Source organism: Heloderma suspectum, chromosome 3 (assembly GCF_057233095.1).
Source record: "Heloderma suspectum isolate Gila_16-S chromosome 3, 16-S_ref, whole genome shotgun sequence".
Classification (NCBI taxonomy): Eukaryota; Metazoa; Chordata; class Lepidosauria; order Squamata; family Helodermatidae; genus Heloderma; species Heloderma suspectum.
In genome coordinates, this window is record NC_139460.1 from 253,871,207 (window position 1) to 253,898,160 (window position 26,954).

Below are 26,954 nucleotides of genomic sequence, written 5' to 3' on the forward strand. Positions count from 1 at the left end.
CCACAACAAGGTCTTTGAAAGCAATTCCGTGATTTATGAAAGAATTTTAAATGAATTAAAAGCATACATCAACATCAAGAGAAATAGAACTATACATACATTTGGGGAATCAGAATCACACTAACATTCAGAGGGGTAAAGATACACATATACAGTCGATAGCGGAGTACACTGGGATGCATAGAGAACTCTGTGTGTGTGTGTGTGTGTGTGTGTAGTAGGGATGTACGCTGTTGCATAGTCCGCCACACACAGTCGGGTAGCGCAACTGGATTCTGCATGTGAGGTATTATTAAGCTCCGCCACATATCGCCAGTGCTTTGGGCTCTGCCCAGGCCAGACAGGGACTGCAGGTTTGGACAAAGTTCTGAGGGACACCTCAGTGCGACCACTCACAAATTGTATCATTCTGCCTCATTGTCCCTCAGAACTCTGGCTCACATTAGCAGCAGTGTCATCATCCCAGGATTCCTCCTCGTCACTTGATGACTGCTCTACTCTGCTGCTGACAGCTGGTGGGGGGGGGAGGTGCTCCTTGGGAATCCATCCCCTGTTGGAGCGTATGAAGGCGAGGGTGGAGACATGTTGTGGCGTGAGTCTGCTTCGGTGGGCGGTGACAATGTTGCCTGTGGTGGAGAAAAGCCTTTCAGAGGCCACTCTCGAGGGAGGGCAAGATAGATGCCAAATGGCGACTTTGCTCAGATGTGGCCAAACGCCACATTTTGTATCCCAGTATAGGAGAGGATCACTCTCTGGGCTGATCTGTGTTCCCGAGAAACTCTCTCTTGAATAACCTTCAAGTTCCCGGACAAGCACATCATAGGCTGATGCTTTCCTGGCTGCTTTGGCACATTCCCCCCGCCTGCGCCCACTTACACCAAGCTCCACTGCCATTGAGGAGTACAAGCTGAACTTGAGACAAGATGCCCCTGTGTCTGACTCTGTTGGTGGTGCAGCTGCTGTGGCGTCATCATTGCCCCTCCTGCTGGTGATGGTGCTACTGCTGCAGATATTGTCTTCAGGGGAGGTAGTGGTCCTACTAGCCTCACCCAGCTCCTTCTCATCCAGCCCATCTCTCTGGAAGCACTCCATGACTTTCTCAGTCAAATTTTTTTTTAAACTTTGGAAGTCAGGGTTGTCGTTTGGAGGCTCCGCACTTGTTGAGCTATCCCTGAACCGTGGTTCAAGGAATGCAGCAGCAACGTATTTCATGTCCCCCCTGATTGAGGTTATGTGTTTGTTGGTGCCCAGCTCCTGCAGAAGGAATTCTGCAAGCCTAACTGCAGGATTGGGGAATAATTCCCTGCCTCCAGCACTGGTGCGCTCACAAATCTCAGAATGGCGTTTTCTCAGCACCCCCTCTATGATCCTTAGCACAGGTAGCACTTGGCCCAGTGTGGCATAGTCTGCACTCAGTACCGCTGTGCATTCATCGAAAATTTTTAAAATGTCCACCAGGTCTTGCATCCAGAGGCACTGATGTGGTGTGACAAAAAATTTGGAGTGGTGTTGCTTCTCAGTGATGTAGTCATTTATAGCTGGTCTCTGCTCACAGAGTCTCTGAAGCATATGCAATGTGCTGTTCCAGCGTGTGGACACATCCAAAATGAATTTGTGTTCTGGAAGGCCACGGCTACGTTGGATGGCGCCGATTGCCTCCATTGCTGAGCAGGACTGCCGGAAGTGGGTGCAAATGGATTGGGCCACCTTAAGTAGCTTGCCAATTTTTGGGGAGGCATTGCTCAATCCAGAACGCACCACAAGGTTCAAGCAGTGCGCAACGCATGGAATGTGGTTTAGCCGTGCAATGCGGGCTGCTTTTAGGTAGTTTGAGGCATTGTCTGTTGCTACACACCCCACTGTAAGATTTAAGGGGGCCAACCAGGACTGAACAACACCACTGATGCTGCTGCTGACGTTTTCCGCTGTGTGTGTCCCAGAGAGCATTGTGAGGGACAATGTCGCTGTTCTACGACTCAGTCGGCTGCTCGCACTGATGGATACCCAGTGCGCAGTGACACACAGATAAGACTTTGTTTGGTTACTTGTCCATGTGTCACTCGTTAAATGTACACTTCCTCCAACTGCACATTTCAAATCCTGTTGGATCACCCGTCTGATTGCAGAAGCCAGGGCTGGAATGGCTACGCCACTAATGTAGTGATGAGAGGGGACATCCCACCGAGGGCAGATGCTCTTAATGAAGGCCAAAAAGTCTTCATCTTCCACCAGGGAGAAGGGAAGCATACGTGCTGCAATGGCCACTGTCAGGAGGTGATTCCACAGTCGTGCCTGGGCGCTGTCAGAGGGTAATTTCTGTGTCAGCGCAAGGCATTTCTCCAGTGAGACCTGCCTCTTAGCAAAGCTGCCTTCTGTGCCCTTCCCACCCAGACCACTTTGCGTGAGGTCTTTGGAAGATGAGGCAAAGGCGGTACTGTTCTTTTTGGATGGTTGTGGCTTCCCATTGCTATCTTTGGGCACAAGAAGCGGATGATGCACCTCCATGTGTCGCCTCATGGCAGACGTGCCCACTCGTGGACAGCCCCCTTCTTTTCCTAGCCGCACACGGCTTCGACAAATATCGCACATCACGACATAGCAGTCGTTCTCTGCATATTTGAAGAAGCGCCACACATAGGAGCTCACCCTGCCACCACCATTTCTTCTTTGGGGAATGGGGCCTTCAGTTCCAGATGAGGTGGCAGCTGGAGCTGCATGTTCCCACTCATCTGTGGATGGTGTTGTTGATGGTGTTGTTGATGGTGCTGACCAGTGCTTGGCAGGGGACGTTTGTTCCTGAGGTTTGGGATTGCTCCCGCAGAACGCAGAAGGCTGGAAGTGGAGAACAGAGTCAGACCCAGTCTCAGCAGGGACATCATTGATATAGAAGAGCTCCTCATCATCTTCGCTGTCCGGATCACTGATGACGCTAAGTCCTCCGGCATTTTTTTCAAAATCACCTGAGCCGCCGCCCACGAGGTGATCATCAGCAGGCAGCTGTGGACCTGGTTCACCTGCCCCACTTCCGCTGTCGGATGCAGGGAGGACGGTTGTGGGCGTCTCTGTAAAGATTCAAAATACATAGAAGCAGAGTTTCATGAGAACTGCGACTTTTACACCTGAGTAATAGCCAAGCAAATAAAACTGTGTTGTTGTAGCAATCTATGAAACATAGCTTGGAGGACTCGCGATCAATCCACATGACACAAGGTGCAGTTGTAAGCTACTCCTGCACTACCGAGCACTGAGAAAACACATTAGGTGCAAAAAAAAGGTACTGTACAGACTGGGAAACTCAACGAGAGTTATCTAAACGTGTCCTCACTGGTGAAAACATGAAAAGCATGGGGGAGGAGATATCTGGCTCCCTTGCAAGGTCCACTCCTTTCATCAGCTCTATTATACCATTGTGTGGGACTCATCCCCCACAGGGCTGGCCCAACGCGTTTTGCTTCCTGAGGCAAAGGGTAAAATGGCACCCCTCCATCCTACATAGGGCGATAGCTGAATCTTACTTGAACAGTGACAATGGGAGAGCCTCTTCCACCACACCAGAGGACAACAAGCTGGCTGAGGAGCTGCAAGGCTCCCTAACGATAGGGCTGGTCCTGACCTGAGCACATACTTGGCGAATCCCACGGCCTTTTTCAAGGGTGCATTTGTGGTCCCCCAGGAGCAGTGCCTGATTAGTCAGGCGCTCTTTTTGTAGTAGCCATATCGGGGGTCAGACTAAAGGGACTAAATAAGTCTCTGACTCAGATTTCTGCAACATTTTAAAAACCATCCTCAGAAATGTAATTGCTTAATCAATTCACATCGCAGCTCTAGTTAAAAGAGATCAAGCCCAAACAAGACAGCAAACTATGATGAATGGCTTTGGAAACAAGCGAGCACAAAACACTGAAGTGTTTTCCCACCGAAAAGGTGTATTGTTTGAGAAAGTATTGCAGTTCTTTTAAAGACTTGGGGTTTTCTTTCGTACTGGAGCACCGTGTAACATTTAAATAATATGAAATATGTTCACAGCAATGAATATGGATGAATGTAAAACAGTCGTGTATGTTTTGTTGTGTTGAAGAAGAAGATCCCTTCCCCAAATGCTCCTCTCCAAAGGTTTTGGACTTCAAATCCCATCAGGCCAAGCCGGCATGACCAATGGTCAATAATGCTGGGAGTTGTAGCCCAAAACATCTGGAAGGCTGCAGGTTGCAGAAGGCTAATGTAGGGACTATTCAAATATTCAAAGACATTTAGTTGTATCCAGATATTCACAAGCACCTGTGGTGACAGAGTCTTACCAGATTCATCCTTTGGAATGAGGTAGACATCTTGACTTTCATCCCGCCGCTGCAGAGTTTCCTTGGGAACATTTTCATCCGCTTTGGGTTTGGAGACACTGCCCTTCCGCTCACCATCCAAGAACTTTCTTCCTCTTCCTCTGGAGTTGTGGCCGGTTGTGCCTGTGTCACTTTCTGTAGTGGAAATTGGTGGTGTGCGCTGCTTACGGGTGCGGGGTGGACTGGGGCTGGGGCTGCTGTCGCTGCTGGTCACACCTTGGGCTTCCTCCACTTCCATCTCATTATTAAAATACCGCTGAAATGCAGCCTCAGCGGTGTAGGTTCTTGCCGGGCGTCCACGCCTCTTTTGAGTGCCGGATTGACCACGGGTTCCTCTTTTCTCCATGTTCATGTCTCTGGGCAGAAGGAGACATAAATGCATGTGGCAAAGCTGAAAGCATGTGAACAGCCTAATCGCAGATATAGTACAGTGTAGAAGTAGTTACCCTCCAATCCAGCAATTCAGTGCTAACTAAACAGGGGCATATTGTACAGCAGACTAGGCTGAAAAGCCCAGGATGGAGGATGTGGCCCATCCATGCCTAGGAGGATGGGGGATGGATGGAGGCCTTCCAGCTCCCCCCTCCCCCCGCCCCAGAAAGAAATACATAGGCAGGCACATGGGTGAATCCTGGAAAGCCCAGGAGGATGGGGGATGGATGGAGGCCTTCCAGAACCCCCCCCCCCCGCCCCAGAAAGAAATACATAGGGAGGAACATGGGTGAATCCTGTAAAGCCCAGGAGGATGGGGGATGGAATACTTCCAGCTCCCCCCTCCCCCCACCCCAACCCACTCAGAAATACATAGGCAGGCACATGGGTGAATCCTGGAAAGCCCAGGAGGATGGAGGATGGAGGCCTTCCAGCTCCCCCCTCCCCCCTCCCGAGAAAGAAATACATAGGCAGGCACATGGGTGAATCCTGGAAAGCCCAGGAGGATGGAGGATGGAATCCTTCCAGCTCCCCCCTCCCCCCTCCCCAGAAAGAAATGCATAGGCAGGCACATGGGTGAATCCTGGAAAGCCCAGGAGGATAGGGGATGGAGGCCTTCCAGCTCCCCCCTCCACCCGCCCCAGAAAGAAATACATAGGCAGGCACATGGGTGAATCCTGGAAAGCCCAGGAGGATGGGGGATGGATGGAGGCCTTCCAGTCCCCCCCCCCCCCGCCCCAAAAAGAAATATATAGGCAGGCACATGGGTGAATCCTGGAAAGCCCAGGAGGAGGGGGGATGGATGGAGGCCTTCCAGCTGCCCCCTCCCCCCGCCCCAGAAAGAAATATATAGGCAGGCACATGGGTGAATCCTGGAAAGCCCAGGAGGATGGAGGATGAAGGCCTTCAACCTCCCCCCTCCCCCCGCCCCAGAAAGAAATATATAGGCAGGCACATGGGTGAATCCTGGAAAGCCCAGGAGGATGGGGGATGGAATCCTTCCAGCTCCCCACTCCCCCCGCGCCAGAAAGAAATACATAGGCAGGCACATGGGTGAATCCTGGAAAGCCCAGGAGGATGGAGGATGAAGGCCTTCAACCTCCCCCCTCCCCCCGCCCCAGAAAGAAATATATAGGCAGGCACATGGGTGAATCCTGGAAAGCCCAGGAGGATGGGGGATGGAATCCTTCCAGCTCCCCCCTCCCCCCGCCCCAACCCACTCAGAAATACATAGGCAGGCACATGGGTGAATCCTGGAAAGCCCAGGAGGATGGAGGATGGAGGCCTTCCAGCTCCCCCCTCCCCCCGCCCCAGAAAGAAATACGTAGGCAGGCACATGGGTGAATCCTGGAAAGCCCAGGAGGATGGGGGATGGAATCCTTCCAGCTCCCCCCGCCCCAAAAAGAAATACATGGGCAGGCACATGGGTGAATCCTGGAAAGCCCAGGAGGATGGGGGATGGAATCCTTCCAGCTCCCCCCTCCCCCCGCCCCAACCCACTCAGAAATACATAGGCAGGCACATGGGTGAATCCTGGAAAGCCCAGGAGGATGGGGGATGGAATCCTTCCAGCTCCCCCCTCCCCCCGCCCCAGAAAGAAATATATAGGCAGGCAGATGGGTGAATCCTGGAAAGCCCAGGGGGATGGGGGATGGAATCCTTCCAGCTCCCCCCTCCCCCCGCCCCAACCCACTCAGAAATACATAGGCAGGCACATGGGTGAATCCTGGAAAGCCCAGGAGGATGGGGGATGGAATCCTTCCAGCTCCCCCCTCCCCCCGCCCCAGAAATAAATACATAGGCAGGCACATGGGTGAATCCTGGAAAGCCCAGGAGGATGGAGGATGAAGGCCTTCCAGCTCCCCCCTCCCCCCGCCCCAGAAAGAAATATATAGGAAGGCACATGGGTGAAACCTGGAAAGCCAAGGAGGATGGGGGATGGAGGCCTTCCAGCTCCCCCCTCCCCCTGCCCCAGAAAGAAATATATAGGCAGGCACATGGGTGAATCCTGGAAAGTCCAGGAGGATGGGGGATGGATGGAGGCCTTCCAGTCCACCCCCCCCCCCGCCCCAGAAAGAAATATATAGGCAGGCACATGGGTGAATCCTGGAAAGCCCAGGAGGATGGGGGATGGATGGAGGCCTTCCAGCTCCCCCCTCCCCCTGCTCCAGAAAGAAATATATAGGCAGGCACATGGGTGAATCCTGGAAAGCCCAGGAGGATGGGGGATGGAATCCTTCCAGCTCCCCCCTCCCCCCGCCCCAACCCACTCAGAAATACATAGGCAGGCACATGGGTGAATCCTGGAAAGCCCAGGAGGATGGAGGATGGAGGCCTTCCAGCTCCCCCCTCCCCCCGCCCCAGAAAGAAATACGTAGGCAGGCACATGGGTGAATCCTGGAAAGCCCAGGAGGATGGGGGATGGAATCCTTCCAGCTCCCCACTCCCCCCACCCCAGAAAGAAATATATAGGCAGGCACATGGGTGAATCCTGGAAAGCCCAGGAGGATGGGGGATGGAATCCTTCCAGCTCCCCCCTCCCCCCGCCCCAGAAATAAATACATAGGCAGGCACATGGGAGAATCCTGGAAAGCCCAGGAGGATGGGGGATGGAATCCTTCCAGCTCCCCCCTCCCCCCTCCCCAGAAAGAAATATATAGGCAGGCACATGGGTGAATCCTGGAAAGCCCAGGAGGATGGGGGATGGAATCCTTCCAGCTCCCCACTCCCCCCGCCCCTGAAAGAAATACATAGGCAGGCACATGGGTGAATCCTGGAAAGCCCAGGAGGATGGAGGATGAAGGCCTTCCAGCTCCCCCCTCCCCCCGCCCCAGAAAGAAATATATAGGCAGGCACATGGGTGAATCCTGGAAAGCCCAGGAGGATGGGGGATGGATGGAGGCCTTCCCGTCCCCCCGCCCCCGCCCCAGAAAGAAATATATAGGCAGGCACATGGGTGAATCCTGGAAAGCCTAGGAGGATGGGGGATGGATGGAGGCCTTCCCGTCCCGTCCCCCCCGCCCCGGAAAGAAATATATAGGCAGGCACATGGGTGAATCCTGGAAAGCCCAGGAGGATGGGGGATGGAATCCTTCCAGCTCCCCCCTCCCCCCACCCCAGAAAGAAATACATAGGCAGACACATGGGTGAATCCTGGAAAGCCCAGGAGGAGGGGGGATGGATGGAGGCCTTCCAGTCCCCCCCCCCCGCCCCAGAAAGAAATACATAGGCAGGCACATGGGTGAATCCTGGAAAGCCCAGGAGGATGGAGGATGGAGGCCTTCCAGCTCCCCCCTCCCCCCTCCCCAGAAAGAAATACATAGGCAGACACATGGGTGAATCCTGGAAAGCCCAGGAGGATGGGGGATGGAGGCCTTCCAGCTCCCCCCTCCCCCCACCCCAGAAAGAAATACATAGGCAGGCACATGGGTGAATCCTGGAAAGCCCAGGAGGATGGGGGATGGATGGATGCCTTCCAGTCCCCCCCCCCCCCGCCCCAGAAATAAATACATAGGCAGGCACATGGGTGAATCCTGGAAAGCCCAGGAGGATGGGGGATGGAAGCCTTCCAGCTCCCCCCTCCCCCCGCCCCAGAAAGAAATACATAGGCAGACACATGGGTGAATCCTGGAAAGCCCAGGAGGATGGGGGATGGAGGCCTTCCAGCTCCCCCCTCCCCCCACCCCAGAAAGAAATACATAGGCAGACACATGGGTGAATCCTGGAAAGCCCAGGAGGATGGGGGATGGATGGATGCCTTCCAGTCCCCCCCCCCCGCCCCAGAAATAAATACATAGGCAGGCACATGGGTGAATCCTGGAAAGCCCAGGAGGATGGGGGATGGAGTCCTTGCAGGATGCCTTCCCCCCCAGTTCCCCCTGCTCCTCCATCTCACCCCAAAATCACTAAGCATAAGGGCACATTCAGGTAATGTAAACATACCTTCACTGTAATAAAGAAAAAAGAAAAAAGGTTGAACTGCAGTGCCGTAGAACGTGGGGATGCAGAGAAAGAAAGTTGCAGCAGCTGGGACGGAGCAGCAGCGGCGCCTGTTCTAGTCTGTCTCTGGACTCTGGAGTCTAGCTTGGAGCAAGTGAGGCTGCTGCACGACCGCCGTCGTATGTGAACTAAAGGCGGGAATCCAGGGGATAAATGGTCAATGAGTTCCCTCCCCTCAATTATCTTCCTGGGGGGGTGGGGGGGTGGCCTGGAGGGATCTCGCTCAGGTGACCTCACCTGACCTGAACCTGACCTCACACATACAATAAAAGTATAGAACAAAAGATGAGGCTATGCAGCTCGGCCTCAGGGCAGGCAGGCTACGTGCACTTCGTGACCCCATCCCTCCCAGCAAAAGAAAGCCGCGTCGTAGCAGGAAAGGAAACTGCATGTTTATTAAATAGTTTCATGAAATCCCTTTCGCCATCTTTCATCCTAATTTGCGAAGTTGCCTTCGTAAATACCTTCGTAAAACATTCGGGAGATAAAAAAAAAAAAAGTGCCGTGTGAGCTCACGTTCGGGTAGACCTGGGCACCTTGTCTCGGGAAAGGGTTCGGCGAACCGAAAGTGACTGATTTCGAGCCCATTTCACTTTCGAGAGAATTTCTCTGACATCCCTACCCCCACCTCACCACCCACCGAAAGGCGTGCGAAACGGAGCACTTACCTGGTGCCGTTTGCGCTGCTTTGTGAATGGTGGCCGCATCTGCAGCCGCCATTCGCTTCTTCATTATTACCGTGATAGGCTGCGTAAATATTTATGTAGCCTATCACAGCTAAACCAGGGATGCCATTTGCGTCCCTGTGGAGGCTGTGATAGGCTACGTAAGTATTTACATAGCCTATCACGGCAAAAAAAGGGAATGCAATTGGCGGCAGCTGAAGCCGCTGCCATAGCCGCCGCCATTTGCATTCCTGTTTTTTTGCCATGATAGGCTACATAAATATTTATCATGGTAAATATCACGGTAACAAAAACAGGGGCGCCAATGGCGTAGCGGTTGCCATTGGTGCCCCTGTCTTTCGCTGTGACAGGCTACGTAAATATTTACATTGCCTATCATGGCAAAAAACATGAACGCAAAAGGCGGCTGCCGTAGCCACCGCCATTTGCGTCCGTAGGCTCCAGATGCCTGCGAATGCACCCGGCCGGCAGCTTTGCGGAGTTGCCACGGAGCAGAGCCGGCCGGGTTAGGATTTCGGGGGGAAGTGCAGAGCACCTCCCCCGCACCGTGAATCACCCCTGCGAAAAGGTAAGTGACTTTCGTACATCTCTAGGTGGAGAAGGGTCATAATTGTATTCTTTGCTGTGTGCTTTAATTGTTATATTGTTTTTAATTTGGTTATGATTTGACCCACCTTGAGAACTCCACTGAGAGTGGAAAGGTAGGTTGAACATTTAAAATCAAGTATATCAAATTGATCAAATAAAATAATAATAGTTATCATCCTCATATTAAGCACAAGCATTATAAGCTGCTAAAGCCCCAGGAAGAAACCAAAGGTGACCTTGCCCCACCATTTCCACACAGACACAAAAAGGTGTGGGTGTGGGTGTAGTTGAGTATGGTAAATGACATCTCTACAGGGAGAGTGCTACACAGGCCCATCCCAATATGGGATAGTGGAGAGTATGCTAGATTTTGACTAGGGAAATCTGGTTTCAAATCACCAAGCTGTTCTGAATTTTTTCTCTTTCAGCCTAATCTACCTCACGGGTTTGGTTTTGAGGGTTAATTTCCTGGGAAGAAGGGTGGAATGCAAATGTAATAAGCACATAAATAAGACTAAGTTTCTGGTTTATTTTGGATCCATTTTATATCTTACAAAGTATGCCATAGTTAGTTCTAATAGTAGTATTAAGTTAGTCAAGCTTTAGTCTCTTTTGTTCTGAGTTCTGACATCAGAAAGTAAAGGCTGCAGAAGTTTCTGTAGTGGATGGGAAGGGGTTTGTAAGGACAGATCTTCCCCTATGAGACTGGACCTATTTCTCCACCTTTGGAAAAGGAGATCTGAAGCATCCTATGGTCCCTGGGATGCCTAAGATTGAAGCCTTAGAGTAAAATCCAATGTAAGTCCTACTTAGAGTAACCCCATTGCAATGAAGGGGACTTAAGTTAGTCATGACTAACTTAAGTCCCATTCATTGCAATGGGGTTACTCTAAGTAGGACTTACATTGGATTTTACCTTTAGTCTGGATCAAACCCATAATAAAAAACATATTTATATCCTATCTAAACATTAAAATGTCTTCAAAATAACAAGCAGCACAAAGCCTAACAACTTTTCCATAAATATTTCCTTCTTTTAAAAAACAATACTTATCATAGAATCATAGAATAGTAGGGTTGGAAGGGGCCTACAAGGCCATCGAGTCCAACCCCCTGCTCAGTGCAGGAATCCAAGTCAGAGCATCCCTGACAGATGGCTGTCCAGCCTCGTCTTGAACGCCTCCAGTGTGGGAGAGCCCACCACCTCCCTAGGTAATTGGTTCCATTGTTGTATTGCTCTAACAGTCAGGAAGTTTTTCCTGATGTTCAGCCGGAATCTGGCTTCCTGTAACTTGAGCCCATTATTCCATGTCCTGCACTTTGGGATGATCAAGAAGAGATCCTGGCCTTCTTCTCTGTGACAACCTTTCAAGTACTTGAAGAGTGCTATCATATCTCCCCTCAGTCTTCTCTTCTCAAGGCTAAACATGCCCAGTTCTTTCAGTCTCTCTTCATAGGGCTTTGTTTCCAGTCCTCTGATCATCTTTGTTGCCCTCCTCTGAAACCTCTCCAGTTTGTCTGCATCCTTCTTAAAGTGTGGTGCCCAGAACTGGACACAGTACTCCAGATGAGGCCTAACCAGTGCTGAGTAGAGGGGAACTAGTACTTCCCGGGATTTGGAAGCGATGCTTCTATTAATGCACCCAAAAGAGCATTTGCCTTTTTTGCAGCCATATCACATTGTTGGCTCATATTCAGCCTGTGATCGACAACAATTCCAAGATCTTTCTCTCTTGTAGTGTTGTTGAGCCACGTATCCCCCACCTTGTAACTGTGCATTTGGTTTCTTTTTCCTAGGTGCAGAACTTGGCATTTATCCCTATTAAATGTCATTCTGTTGTTTTCTGCCCAGCGCTCCGGTCTATCCAGATCACTTTGAATTTTGTTTCTGTCTTCCAAAGTATTAGCTATCCCGCCCAATTTTGTGTCATCTGCAAATCTGAGCAGCATTCCCTGCACCTCCTCATCCAAGTCATTAATAAAAATGTTGAAGAGCACTGGGCCCAGGACTGAGCCCTGCAGTACCCCACTCGTTACCTCTCCCCAGTTTGAGAAGGTCCCATTGATAAGCCCTCTTTGAGTCCGATTCTGTAGCCAACTGTGGATACACCTGATCGTTGTTTCATCTAGCCCACTTTGAGCTAGTTTGCTCATCAGGATCATGGGCACTTTGTCGAAAGCTTTGCTGAAGTCGAGGTATATGATGTCTACAGCATTCCCACGGTCTACAAGGAGGTTACTTGATCAAAAAATGAGATCAGATTTGTCTGGCAGGACTTGTTTTTGACAAATCCAGGTTGGCTTCGAGTAATCATGGCATCGTTTTCAAGGTGCTTCCAGATGGATTGCTTTATCATCTGCTCCAGAATTTTCCCAGGGATTGATGTCAGACTGACTGGTCTGTAGTACCCAGGTTCCTCCTTTTTACCCTTTTTGAAGATAGGGACAACATTAGCCCTCCTCCAGTCATCTGGCACTTCCCCCGTCCTCCATGATTTCTCAAAGAGAATAGACAGCGGTTCTGAGAGTTCTTCTGCCAGTTCCTTTATGACTCTAGGATGCAGTTCATCTGGCCCTGGAGATTTGAACTCATTCAAAGTCATTAGGTGTTCCTTGACCATATGCCTATCGATCTCAAGCTGCAATCCTGCCCCTTCAGCCTGCACTTCGCCTTTGCCAGGGGGGTCATAGACCCTCTTTTGGGAGAAGACTGAGCCAAAGCAGGAATTGACCACCTCTGCCTTTTCTTTGTCATCTGTTATCGTTTTGCCATCCTTATTTAATAGCTGAACAACCATTTCTTTCCTCTGCCTTTTACTATGCACGTAGCTGAAGAAAGCCTTTTTGTTGTTTTTAGCATCCCTTGCTAACCTCAGCTTGTTCTCAGCTTTAGTCTTCCTGACGTCATCCCTGCAATTCTGTGCTACCTGCCTGTACTCTTCCTTTGTTACTTGGCCTTCCTTCCACTTCCTATATATGTCCTTTTTTGTTTTCAGGTCATCCCTAAGCTTTTTGTGAAGCCACATTGGCTTCTTCTGTTGTCTTCCACATTTTCTTCTTGTTGGAATTGTTTGTGATTGTGCCTTGGGAATTTCCTTTTTTAAAAGCTCCCACCCATCTTGGACTCCTTTTCTCGTTAGCGTCGCTTGCCATGGGACCTTACTGATCATTGTTCTGAGTTTATTAAAATCAGCTTTCCTAAAATCTAGTGATGTCCGAAAGGGACTTACCTGGTCCCACAGCTTGCTTCGTGGTGGGGGGGAGGTGCTTCGGTTCTCCCCCCGAAGTTCATGGCAGGGGGGGAGGCGCCCCGCCTCGCCCGGCCGAAACTCAGGCCGGGGAGAAGCGCCCCGTCTCCCCGGCCGCGAAAGAAAAAGTGAAAAAAAAACCACAAAACCCCGTGATAGGCTACGTAACGATTAACGTAGCCTATCACAGCTAGATTTCCAAAGTCAGCTGTGATAGGCTACGTTAATCGTTACGTAGCCTATCACGGGTGACTTTGAAAAAAAAAAGCGTGTACGCAAATGGCGGCGCCCATGGGCGCCGCCATTTGTGTACGCGCACTTTTTTTTTTTCAAAGTCACCCGTGATAGGCTACGTAACGATTAACGTAGCCTATCACAGCTGACTTTGCAAATCTAGCCGTGATAGGCTACGTTAATCGTTACGTAGCCTATCACGGGGGCGTGTTTGGGTTTTTTTTTACTTTTTAGTTCGCGGCCGGGCAAGGCGAGGCGCCTCCTCCCCGGCCTGAATTTCGGCCGGGCGAGGCGGGAAGCCTCCCCCCCAGCCTGAATTTCGGCCGGGCGAGGCGGGAAGCCTCCCCCCCGGCCTGAACTTCGCGGGGGGAGCAGCGAAGCGCCTCCCCCCCACCGTGAAAAGCTTCGAGGACAGGTAAGGGACTTTCGTGCACCCCTAGGATCAAGTCAAGGATAGCCGATCCTCTAGTTCCTTCCTCTACTTTCTGTAGGAGGAAGTTATCCACCACCCAAGTCAGGAATTTCCTGGAGGGGCCATGGAGGGACCTTCAGAGCAACTTCTGAAGGTGCTTTCTGTTTGAAGAGTTGTCTAGTGCAAGTCCAGTTTAAAGTCAAACCGTAAGGAAGCAAAACAGAAGCCTTGAAGCTGCCCATCAATGCTTAGCACCTGGGCAGCAAACAACAAGGCATGCAATCACCTGGCCACAGTGTTCCACATTATGGTGAGCTGTATTGTATTTCTATTTTAATGATAATAATGTATAAAATGTATTTATACATAGATATCAGAATGCAAATGCTTTGCAAATTGGTGTCTTCTTTTGTCCTCTGTTTTGGTGATGCATTTTTTCCTTTTTGACAATGCATAAGTGGCCGACCTCTTAGAGTTCTTGTGGGCAAGCCAGTGTGTCTGGGCCCTTGCAGCTGCCCAAGGATGTTATATGGTGATGCTGGACCTGAACATAGTAATAGCACCCACCATTAAAAGTATGTCACAAACGTTCCATGGTATGTGTGTGTGTTATTAATTTAAAATGAAGTCCAACAGTTCAAACAACAACAACACAACACACCCAAGTGCCTGGAATACTTTTTATATTTCTTCTTCCTGGGTCTGGAACTCATTGTCTAATTAATGGGCCGACCACTCTAGCTTTGGGGGAATTTCTTTCCACAGCTGGTCAAACAGTGACTTATTTATTTTATGTATTTATTATCACATTTATATCCTGTTTTCCCCCCCTCTTGCACGGAACCCCAGGGTCATGCAGATGCTGTATACCAATTCTCATTAGCTTCACAGATTGTCAGCCTGAATATATATATATATATATATATATATATGGCACAGCAGTAGGACAGTTTAACCAGAAATGTTTACATGGAACCTAATGTAAAAGGATAACTTTTTTTTCTGATTTGGGAAGAATGGAGCAGTTGTCTTTGTTAGACAGGGATGGAAATCAACAGCACCTTCTGCCCTCTGTTCCTGCAGGGAAGGGCCTGGAATCTGGTAGAAGTGTGGGAGAAATTGGCTCAGTTCACATTTTAATGTGAGCTTACATAACTTCACACCTTCAAGCCACTATTTGAAACAAAACTCAGTTATCTTTCAAAATGTGCACTTCTCTAAATTTTGCAATGGAGTTCTCCAATCAAAAAAATGTGTACAAAAATCATGTATTATTATTATTTACATTTATATCTCACCTTTTTCCATCCAAGGCACTCAAGGCAGCTTACATGATCCTCCTCCTCCTCTCCATTTTATCTTCACAGCAACCCTGTGAGGCAGGTTTGGATGAGAGTCAGTGACTGGCCCAAAGTCACCCAGTGAGCCTCATGGCTGTGTGGGGACTAGATCCTGGATCTCCTGAGTCCCAGTCCAACACTCTACCCACTACACTGCCCTGGCTCACGCCCAAAGCTGGAACATCACGCAAAGCTAGAACAATCTGCCAGTCTCGTTTAAAGACTAGAGGTGGACCAGCAGGCATCCTTTTGCCCTTGTCCTGGAATGTGTTTGCTTTGCTGCATGGAAAATGGGAAACAAACATCGACACTTTCCTTGATTTCTTTACTTAATACTTCATCTCTTCTTTGCTTCAGAGTAATTCCCTGCCACAGCAGAATTGTTTCAAGGAGAACAAATGTGGCTCAAGGGAAGCTGGGGAAGGATTTAGCATCAGGTTGCATTTGTAAACTGTACAAACCTCACCGTCTCAGGATGGCATAGGGTTCCCCTGGGAAATGAGTCAATAATAATAAAAGTGGGGTGGGGGATGTTCCAGTGCCAAGCAAGGAGAAAGGTTCTAGCCCTCCAGAGGAGCGACTCCCTAGCCTTCTACTTAATCCATCACTCTTTGTAGCCAACCATTCTCAATTCTTCTGATAAACACTGTGAAAGTCAATCAACTTATTTTTAAAAACAAAGTTTCATCTTATTTTCTATTACCCTTGGACAGAAATAAGAGTTGGCAAGATGCATGAAAATAAGGAGAAAACACTGCTGAGAAATGAGATTCAAATGAATCTCTGCTTTTTTCTCCACTTTGAAGTGCTTAAGACTGCCAAATCTGTGCTACGGAATGCTGCAGTTTGACTGTCACTTTTCCACCATCTGAATGAGCTGTGACATCAAAATGCAGATAACACAACCATTGTTTATCTAGGTCTTTCCTATCTAAGTGCTATCAAGAATGCAGAGTTTTTCATCATTTTGGTACAGCTGATTTCACTAACAATTTGGGGGGGGGGAGCCTAACACCAACAATATACGATTTCTTATTTCAATATTTCATCATGTTTTGAGCAAGATTTTATTACAGTCTTAAGGAGCTGTCTTTCAGAATTTTGTTAAGCTATTAAAGAACAGTGTGTCTACATAGACAGTTTCTCACATTCTTGGGACATATTTACACGCCAAGATTATATCAGTTTGTTACCAATGTAACACTAGTGACTCCTGAATCTGAAGAATCCTGAGAACTGTAGTTGGTGAGATGCTGCGAATTCTCTGTAAGACATCCCTAGTCTTCCCTCACAGAACCACACACAGCCAGTCTTCCCCAATTCAGTGTCTTCCAGATGCCCATAATCCCTGACTATTGCCCATGTTGGCTGGGGGAGGCTGATGGGTGTTGTAGTCCAAAACTTTGCGATGGCACCAGGTTGGGGAAGGCTAATCTAAGTAAATACACTCCTTAAGTTTCTCTTAGAAGAGGAAACAACTATTAAACCAGTTTCAGATCAGTAGTTTGAATAGGCCTTAAATTCAGCATTTTAGTGTGAGTAATATTATGGAATAAGATGGGTAATTTCCCAAGACAGCTCTGGTTTAGTCTTGACACCGAGCCACTGGGGCTGCAGAACACTCTCATTTGTTGATCTATTTTAAGCACTTGTATTCCAGTCTCCCACTGAAAAGGCTCCCAGAGCAGCTTACATAAAATCAATAACAAAATCTCAATCTGCAGGCTTACAATCTAAAAGATACGACACAGAAGGGGAAAGGGACGAGGAGGGAAGAGGAAAACAAGCACACTCAGGCTTCAGTTCATAAAGTTCTTCTAATGACCAGCTTGAATTGAAACAGTTCAGGGAGAAAAGGATCCAAATGGAGCTGGTTTCTCAGCAGAAGAGATGAAATGGGGCCTGATTCCTATGTCTCCCTCTGCTGCTGCTTGGGAGTGGACAGATCTTCATTTCTCCATTCCGTGGGTGTTTCACAGTTTTCAAGGTAATTCCATTCCATTGCTGTAGTGCAGATTGTTATGAATTCTCTCTGTTTGTTAAATTACGTATAATACATTGTAGTTGCTATATAATGTAGCATATTTAAATGAACCTTGCACCTGCAATTAACACATCTTTATACATACACAGTTTCTTCTTTTTTCCATCCTGATCTCTTCCCTCAACCCAATTTGGCTTCCCCTTCACCTATCTAGCCTGCTGCTCCACCCTACCTCCATGTTTGTTTGTCCTCAGACATAACTCCCATCCACCATTTTCTTCATCTCCCAGTTGCTCTTCCTTCCTTCCTGGCTAGCAGGACTGCCTACTTGCTCTATGGGTTTAACCCAATAATTTCTCGTTTTACCTAAAAGCATTGTAATATATGTCAAGATATGTATACAGTCTGACCACAGATATCAGAAGACTGCATCTTAGGATCTGAAGTAGCACATAAACTTGCAGGATAAGACAGTCCGATCCATTGATCATTTGGTATAGTGCAGCTGCATAATGTTCCAAAAGAGTTTGATGTTGTGCACATTCCTCAAGCATCCCTAGCTGCAGTCTGATGGAATGGCAGCTAAAAGGTTATGGTTGAGGAAGAAGGAGCCAAATGCAGCTGATCTTTCGGCAGGGTAAATAGAGTAGGCCCTGTTTCCCATCTCTTGCTCTTGTGGGAGCCCCACCAATGTTCCCTGATTCGTACATGCATATGGAGTGCATCTCTGCATTGGATGCACATCCAGTTTTTTTCACAGGTGCCACATGAATTTTTCCTTACTAGCATCAATATCAGAAAGAGCAATGGGCTGCAAACAATCTTGCTAGTGTTAGTAAACATCACTAGTACCTAGAGTACTGATGATGGAAAATGAGAGTAGTGCTACACATTAAGATGGAGGCAGAAAACATAGATGTTACACTGATGTTTTCCACGGCAAACACATCAAGAATACAAGTAAAATATGCATATACAAACATGTTTAAATGCCCATGTGGCCCCATCAGGTTTCCCAGACACATGAAAATGCATGTACAAAGATGTGCTAGTTCCACACTTGATGCATTTGCTCTGGAAAAATGTGCCTGGATAAATCTATACTTCAGATCAATCCTGTGAGTCTGCTATAAAATATAGGCCAAAAATATTAAGGCAGCAAGCCTATTCATGCTTACTTGGGAAGAGGGAGGGATAAGAATTTTGTTTGGTTCTGATAAGAACTTACCAGAATTCACAAGTGTCTTTATAAATGGGCTAGAGAGAAACTGAGATTTTGAAAATTCAAATGTGGGAGAAACTGATAGATTTGTCTATCCAGGGCAAGGCTTTAAGTACTTAGCTCTTAAAAGTCTACATTTGAATCCCTGTGTATTCAACCAGGTTTGTGGTGCTGATTTGGGGTTGCCACTGCTTTTTTCTAACAGACTTCTGATCTAACAGCTATATGGCAGGCAAGTACAACATAGTCTTCTCTGTACTGGGAACAGTGTGGCTGGTGCAGAACAGAATAGTCTGTTAAATGTGGCTGGTGCAAATTGGTGAGAATTTCAGTTCCATGCAATTTTTAAATAAGAATTTACCAAAATGTGCCAATTTGTTCATATATGGGATGTAAAGTTTTTTTTTTTTTTAATCAAATGCAGGAGAAAACAAAACTGATGTATTTGTCCATTCTTACCCAGGAGTAAGTTCTATGAAGTTCAGTGGACCTTACTTCTGAGTAGACATGGATAGGATTGTGATGTCTGTCAGTTTTGTTGCAATTCATAATGTTCCAAAGGTCTGCCTGAGTGAAGTGAGCAAAATAACTCCCAAATTCCATCCACCACATAGTCTGCCTATATCAGCAGAAAGGAGAAGGGTTGGATGGGCATGGGCATGGGCAGTGAATGGCACTAATCTTGGTAGGTAAAATGCAATGGATGGTGTGTAACTAGCAAGCCATCTAGTAGTATTGTATTATATTCCTGTCCTTGTTCAGTTTTGTTAGCAGTCAAAGACTTTGCATCCCTTGCTTTTTCAATTCAGTGCCTTTCACCAGTATAAAACTGCCTAGAATTTCTTTCCCTATGTAACAACCGAGAGGCAACTGTTCATAATGCATTTGTATCAGTAGTATCCTGGAAGAAACCAAACACTAAAAACCAAAGGAAAAACAGATGGATCCTCCCTACAAAACATAATTTCTGAACCTACACCCCAGCCCTCTGGCCTGCTACTAGCTACCAATCCCTCAACCACAGATGGGAGGAATCCTGGAAAGATTCTCTAGCCACACACCAAAGGAGTTGGGTAATACTGCATTGCACATTGCAAGAGATGATTACTTATCCACAGCTTGGCTGTGGTCCTTGGCTGTGGTCCTTGGTGGTTGCACCCATTGCATGATGGGTGCAACACAAGAAGCTAGCTTCTCTAGCTCTTGAAACTAGAGAAGAGACAAAAGAGCAGGGGAAATGTTCAGGAAATGTGACAGTTGACCCAGAGCCTCTTTCTTTCCGCCATGCTATTACAGCATGTCTGCAGAACTTGCATCTTTGAAGCCAAATGTGGTAGCCCAGCAGGACTTGATAAACCTACTTTTGCTGGCTGACCACGATAAAAAAACGGGGGGATTGTCCACCACCCAGTTGGCCACAATATGTGGCTCAACAGTTATGTCGAGGACGAGGTTGGAGGTGCCACAATTGTGCATGCCTGTAGCATTGTCCTTACTTACATCAATCCTGTGAGTCTGCTATAAAGCATAGGCCAAGAATATTAAGGCAGCAAGCCTCTTCATGCTTACCTGGGAAGAGGGAGGGATGAGAATTTTCTTTGGTTCATTTTCTGATAAGAACTTATCAGAATGTGCAGGTCCCTAAATTACCAGGATTTGGGTTCTTTGTGTTCGGAAGCAGAGGCCTGAACTATTCAGCATGAAATAGAAGAGGAGGCATCCCTAGGAGAGAAAGCTATAACTTAGTGGTAGAGCACATGTTTTGAATATAGGGTGTTCCAGATTCAGTCACAGTATCTCCAGGTTGCAGGGTCTGCCTATGATTTGTCGATCAAATACATAGACAGAGTTGAGTGAACAGAGAGATCAATGATTTAATTTATGATTGCTGTGGATGTACGGATTTTATTAAATCTGTTCTGTGTTTCATGGATTGTCAGGCAGCATTCATTCTGATATCTGCTCACTAACAGAATTATCTGGGATGTATGAGATTTTTGTTCCACTTGTGCAAGTGCTCAATTTGTGCACAGTTGTGAATTTGTGAAAATCAAAATTTGTGCAAATCCCACCAAAAAGTAAAATGTCTGCAAGTCCTCAGAATCTGCATGACTCAGAAAATGAAAAAGTAAGATGTCTGCAAGTCATGAAAAGTAAAATGTCTGCAAGTCCTCAGAATCTGCATGACTCAGAAAATGAAAAAGTAAGATGTCTGCAAGTCATAAAAAGTAAAATGTCTGCAAGTCCTCAGAATCTGCATGACTCAGAAAATGCTGGTCTGCTACAGAATCTGCAGGTCAGATTCATAGAAATCCAAACTCATTTGAATTTGTTGTGGATTTTTCTCCCTAATGACATCCCTAATGTCAGCTTCATATATTTATATGGGATGCCTGAAGCATTAGTAACTACATTCTTTTTGTTCCCAGCCTAACCTAGATACTGTGAGGAAATACAAAGGCCTGTGCGCTCCCACACTAGCAATGGGGGAAAACTTGATTTGGTTCACATTTTAATGCAAAATTACTGAATTTCACACCAGTATGAAAACTGAAACTCAGTTACCCTTCTGAGTTTGCATTACTCCAGATTTTGCAATACACCTCTATACTCAAGAAATGCATACAAATATTGTATATATTAGGAGAAGGTGATGTGCATATTCGTGAAAATATCATTCAAAATTGCATCATCATCATCATATTTCTATACTGCTCAATAACGGAAACTCTCTGGGTGGTTTACAAAGATTGCTTACAAAAATTTGGATATTAGGCACATGTATTTGGAGAAATGTGCACAAAAATGCAAATGAACTTTCATGCATTTTTTTCCTTTCTCTTTAAAAATCTGAACTTAAGTTAAGACTGAAAAAAATACCCAAAGTTCGAGATGAACCAAACTTAAGACTGGGAGAATGAGAAATATTGATTCATCCACCTCTGCCTGCAGTAGTCTGAAATGGCTGTAGTTATAATAGATATTTGGCTTCTCCCATGGGAAGCATGCTCCCTCCCCCCACTTAAATCCTGCCAAAATATATACCAGAAAAAGTGAAACAGAGAGAGAAATGGGTGTTCCCATGCCTGCCTAGACCCTAACATTATGATCCCAGGCTTTTCTCAAAGTGCCTCCGCCACATGAGATAGGGTAAGTGGCTACTAAGAAGGGGCCCTTTTCAGTGGTAGCACCCTGGTTATAGAATGCCCACCCCGAACAGATTTGCCCATGTTGTGGTCTTTTGGGTGCCAGGTAATGGCCTATTTATTTCCCAGGCTTTTTAGCCCTTCCATTTTAAACATTGTATTTGGTTTTTAGATCTTCGCACTGCTGTTGGCTTTTATCTTGGTTCCTACTTTGGTTTTATTCTGTTTAAACTTATGGTTTTTATATTATGTTTTACTATGTCATTGTATTCTGTGCATTTAAGGGTGCAATCCTATGCATGTTAAGACAGAAAAAAATCCTACAACTTCCAGCATTTTCCAGCCAGCATGCTAGAAGTTGTGGGATTTTTTCTATCTAAAAATCCATAGGATTGTGCTTTAAGTTTGTTTTGTGAACCTCCCAGAGAGCTTCAGGTAATGGATGATATAGAAATGTAATAAGTAAATAAACAAATACAATTTTAAAAAATTCACTGCTCGAATATTCCGCTTAGCACAGTCCATTTTAGTCCCACAGAAATGGGTAAGGCATGGGAATATGCGCTTGTCACCGAAATGTATCCTGGAAATCATTCTGTAGCATTTAGGTGTGTATGTCTGTGCCCTGTTCCATCACTACCCCTTGATAGCTGGGATATGGCTTTTACATTGATTCCTTTTTCCTTTGAAGAAGTGGAATAATTCTACAGCATATTGAAGTGCTTTTAAAGACATAGTCCATACTCACAGAAATGTTGTTAAAACATTTATAGCATACAGGAAGACTGAGACCTCTGTTCAGCTGGGAGCAGTACCTATGAAGAATTGTTGGAAGGCACTTATGTCATGGGATTATTTCTCCAAGCAAGTTGCCTTCCATACAAAGGCACATTTGTAACATAAGTGCCACAGGGAATATATATATCTATATATCTATATATAAAAGGTAAAAGGTAAAGGTGTCCCCAACCAGTCGTGTCCGACTCTAGGGTGCGGTGCTCATCTCCGTTTCTAAGCCGAAGAGCCAGCGCTGTCCGAAGACGCTTCCGTGGTCATGTGGCCGGCATGACTGAACACCGAGGTGCACGGAACGCTGTTAACTTTCCCGCCGAGGCGGTACCTATGTATCTACTTGCAATTTCTTGCTTTCGAACTGCTAGTATCTCTCTCTCTCTATATATATATATATACATACACACAGACACAGACACACACACACACACACACACTTACCCTCAGGGCTTAGGTTTTGCACCAAAGCCAGTTTCAGATACTTATTTCAAATGAAAGCTTTTACTAAATCTGCAATACATTGTGATATCCAGCAGGTAGAACTCATTGAGGGAAATTGCTTCCTGGATTGATATATGATTCATTCAGTCATATCGCTGAGCTATTTAGGGGAAATTATCCATGGGATTGTATCATTAGTTTAAAAGCTTCTGCAATTGTTTCTTCTTCTTCTTCTTCTTCTTCTTCTTCTTTCCGGTCAGGATAATTTTGAACCACACAAGTGCATTACACAAGTGGAAAAACATTTGGAAAGGTTTCTCTCTGTCTCTGGTGTTAGAACTGGGATTTCAAGCAATCTTTTTTTCTTCATTTGTAACCAGTTTCATGGATGGCTAAGAAGAATCAAAGATGTCTTAGAAAGATCATCCTGATTGTAGTTGCTTACTATGGTATCACTCTCCAACTAGCCTACACAAGGCGAGGTCTTCAAATGTTTAATTTGTCCTTCACATGGTTTCCTGATTGTTTAAGGTGGCTAATAAAAGGAAATATAAAAAACCCAAGAACCATAAATGCAAATATTTACAACAAAATAAAATCATATAAAATGTCAACAATAAAAGCCAGCAACAGAAACCATTGGCATTGACAGTAAAACCAGCTGCAGAAAAAATAACACTACAATAAAATCAGTCACAACATAAATCAAAGAAACAGGTGTTCAAGAACCAAAGGTATTCCTAAAATGGAGTTTTCACCATTTGATGGACAACTAATAAAGAAGGGGGCATGATGAGCAGGATGATATAAGGGGTCCCAGAAGTATTCTAGGGGAAATAAAGATGATGGTGGCATTTGCATCCGACTGGCCCAGTGCTTCTCTGCGCAGTGTCAGGATAAGTACTCCTGCCCATCCCCATCCAGTTGGCCTCCCCTCTGCCTTCTGGTACGCTCACCTTGGGAGGCCCACCAGGATGGTTGGGTGGTTGTTGTATGGCAACTTTTGCATGGTCCACTTGAACGTTTGCCCTGCTATGCCAGACACTGACTGCAGACCTGAGGATGAACCACTCTGGGGAAGGAATTCCACCACCACCACTTAGGCACGACCACTGAAAAAGTCCTCCCACTGGTCCCAGACAGATGGACAGCAGGGAGAGCTGGAAAAAATAAGAGGATCTCCATTGATGACCTCAGAAAGCAGAGAAGTTTGTAAAGAAAAAGCTAGTCCAGGGAGTTCTAGTAAGATCTTTTGTCTATGGAAAGGAATTGTGGAACACTGGAAAAATGATAAACTTGGAATTGATGGATAGTTGGTAATAAAAGTCAGTGACAAACTAAACTTGGAAATGAAATTTTAATTGAAATTTCAAGAACTAAGGCAATCTGAGTAGGGTATAGGGAATGATTAAGCTAATATAGTATTGGTTATACCCTCTTCCCCTCCATAATCATGACATCATTGTTTTAATCCATTGCTCCCCCCGCCACCAAAAAAACATGCTATGATCTATTATGTGCCTTATCTCTAGCTTGAAATTGCACCAGGTGACAAGATTTGAAAACACTGCTCATCCGACCGTATGTTTCCAATGTATCAAAGTTTATCATCAGCTGAACGTATGACTGAGGGTGCATTCAGATGGTGAGTTAACAATCTATTTTATGGTGATAGTGTCACATGTGAGCTTTCCTTTTGCTACTGGTTGTATATGATGGGAAAAACTCATATGAAAACTTCAGATCACCAAGATACCAAGCAATAATTACAATCCTTATTAGAATAACATCCAGAGGATTCAATTGATACAAAACGCAGCAGGCAGACTGCTAACCAGTGCACCTTATCGAAATCATATTACCCCAATATTGAAAGATCTGCTCTGGTTACCGGTTGTTTTTTGGGCTCAATTCAAGGTGTTGGTTTTAACCTTTAAAGCCCTAAATAGTTTAGGGACTGTCTGGCTGTGAACTTGTCAGGATGCAGGAAAGGGCTTTCTCCTGTTTTTTTCTCAAACTGTGGAATGCTCTCTCTTCAGAGTTAAGAGCGATCCACACTTTCTCAGCTTTTCTGAAAGAAGTCAAGACACATCTTTTCAATGTAGTCTTTAAAATGTTTGTAGGTATAACCCTCTTTGAATGTAAGTCGCTCAGAGATTTTACTATATTAAGTGGCATACAAGTATTACTAATAAATAAATGCATATATTGCTTCTAATAGTTTTAGGGTGCAATCCTATCGATTGCGCCCTCGATGATAGGAAGCCCCCAAACTTGGAAGCTTTCTATCATCCAGTGCAGGGCATGAGGAGTAGCGGAGGTGATCTTTCTCTCCCTGTCCTCCCACCCTGCATTCTTTGCTAGATGGGCTTTTTTGCCCATCTAGTGATGATGCGTCAAAGGGGGAGGGAAGGAGGCTGGCAGAGGATCATGACAGATTATATCCTGGCCTCGCCAGTTTCCTCCACTTATGCCCACTGGAGTGCCCCCCTTTTCCCCCTCTCCGAGGTCGATTTTCCAATCTTGGAGGGCAGCCAGCATGGTTCTTTTCATGCCTGCTGCAAGGGGGTGGAGTAGGGGGCTGAACTCTGATTCCCTCTTCAGAGCACTGTTTCCAACCTTGGAGGGGGAAGTCCCCAGTATCCTTTGGACCCTCAGACAATATCTAGGGTCCATAGGATTGCTCCCTTAATGTTGTTTTAATGGGCAGTATCCAAGATTACTGCTGCGCAGGACCCACTATGAGTACAACAGGGAGTTAGCACTTCCTAAAGCAACCCTGGAAATGGGTGGAAACACTTGTATCCAGATCAGGACAGGTCAGCAAAGCTCCCTTCTGTGAGCTCTGCTGACCTGCTCTGTTGAAAAAAACAGCGTTTCCATTTGTTTCCAGTTGCTTTAAGAACTGCCAGCTCACCATTTTGATGTTGTTTTCATGTTTGCATATTGTTTTAGTGTTGATTTATATGGGTTGTATCCAATGGGTTGTATCCATTGTTAGTCTAACTTAAGTCCCATTCACGTTAAGTATTCACTCTAAGTAGGACTAACGTTGGGTACAACCCTCTGTTTTTATGCCATTCTTGTTGCTTTATTTGATTTGCTGTGCACTGTGCTTTGTGGAAAGGTGTCACTGTAAACAAAAAAATACAGATAAATAAATAATACCCTTACTTGTCAGTCTGTACCTAACACATTTCTTTCCTATAGTTGCTCTGCTCTGTATTTGGGCAATACAGACACCCTGTTTTGACCTCATACGTGCTCATTTCTCTTCGCAACAGCCTGAGAGAGTTTCAAGTCTTCTGGCTAGTCATCTGTCTTAGTTTCAAAAGCAAGTTAGATTCTTCTCCCAATTACAACTTTAAGTAATTGGAATAATCCAACACAGTGGGAGTTTCATCCACTTAGCAAGAAAACCAGATGCCCCCAGACCTCATTACTACATTTGTCACTGAAGGCAAGGCAGACCTCTCAAGTTCGGGCTGTTCCCCACTGCATTTTATCGGAGAGTAGATAAGACACTGCAGAGCTACAGGAGAACCGCAAAGTTGCAAATAAGCCCTTTGTCACAGAAGGATCGCTAATATGTTCAGTCTGGAAGACAGATATCTAAAGGTCGAGTGAATACAGGCAAAGGGCACCAGGTGTGTTTTTTTTAATATGCCCACATAGTATATGACATGCTCTACAGGGAAGAAGAAACTATAAATTGTAAAATGTCTTTGAACTTAATGAAAAGGCATGTATTCTATTCCAAGGGTGTATCTTATAATTGGTGAGTGATGCTTAGTTAGTGGGGGGGAGGCTGCAAGACATTTCTCCTCTTTTTCACCTTTCTTAGTGGTTAGGCATTTGGATATGGTGCTTTTTTAAAAAGGAATTTTCACTGGGAGTGGTGGAATGAACTCAGAAAGGTACTTTTAATCATGCAAAGGGGCCCCATTAACCTTTCATAAAAATACAAATTAGGTAATTAACCAATACTGCGATAAATGTACTTCAATGTTAATGTGATTTAAAGAAACGTAGCACTTACCTTTAACTAAAAATGTCCAGATTCACAAAATAATCTTTTTTTCCCCATCAGCTC

At 46.1% G+C, this 26,954-nt stretch overlaps 1 protein-coding gene across 1 annotated transcript in view; it reads right to left on the reverse strand.

Annotated features, from left to right (window-relative positions):
* Nucleotides 1-26,954, reverse strand: part of LOC146351043 (uncharacterized) — a 139,942-nt gene that overhangs the window by 94,903 nt on the left and 18,085 nt on the right. Inside the window, exons 2-6 of the mRNA XM_084845670.1 lie at nucleotides 23,818-24,021; nucleotides 15,235-15,308; nucleotides 8,712-8,896; nucleotides 4,299-4,693; nucleotides 1,974-3,062 (exon numbers count right to left, since the gene is read on the reverse strand). Of these exons, the coding sequence (XP_084701796.1) occupies nucleotides 1,974-3,062; nucleotides 4,299-4,689 (1,480 nt within the window). The 5' untranslated portion in view covers nucleotides 4,690-4,693; nucleotides 8,712-8,896; nucleotides 15,235-15,308; nucleotides 23,818-24,021. The remainder of the gene's footprint in view (nucleotides 1-1,973; nucleotides 3,063-4,298; nucleotides 4,694-8,711; nucleotides 8,897-15,234; nucleotides 15,309-23,817; nucleotides 24,022-26,954) is intronic.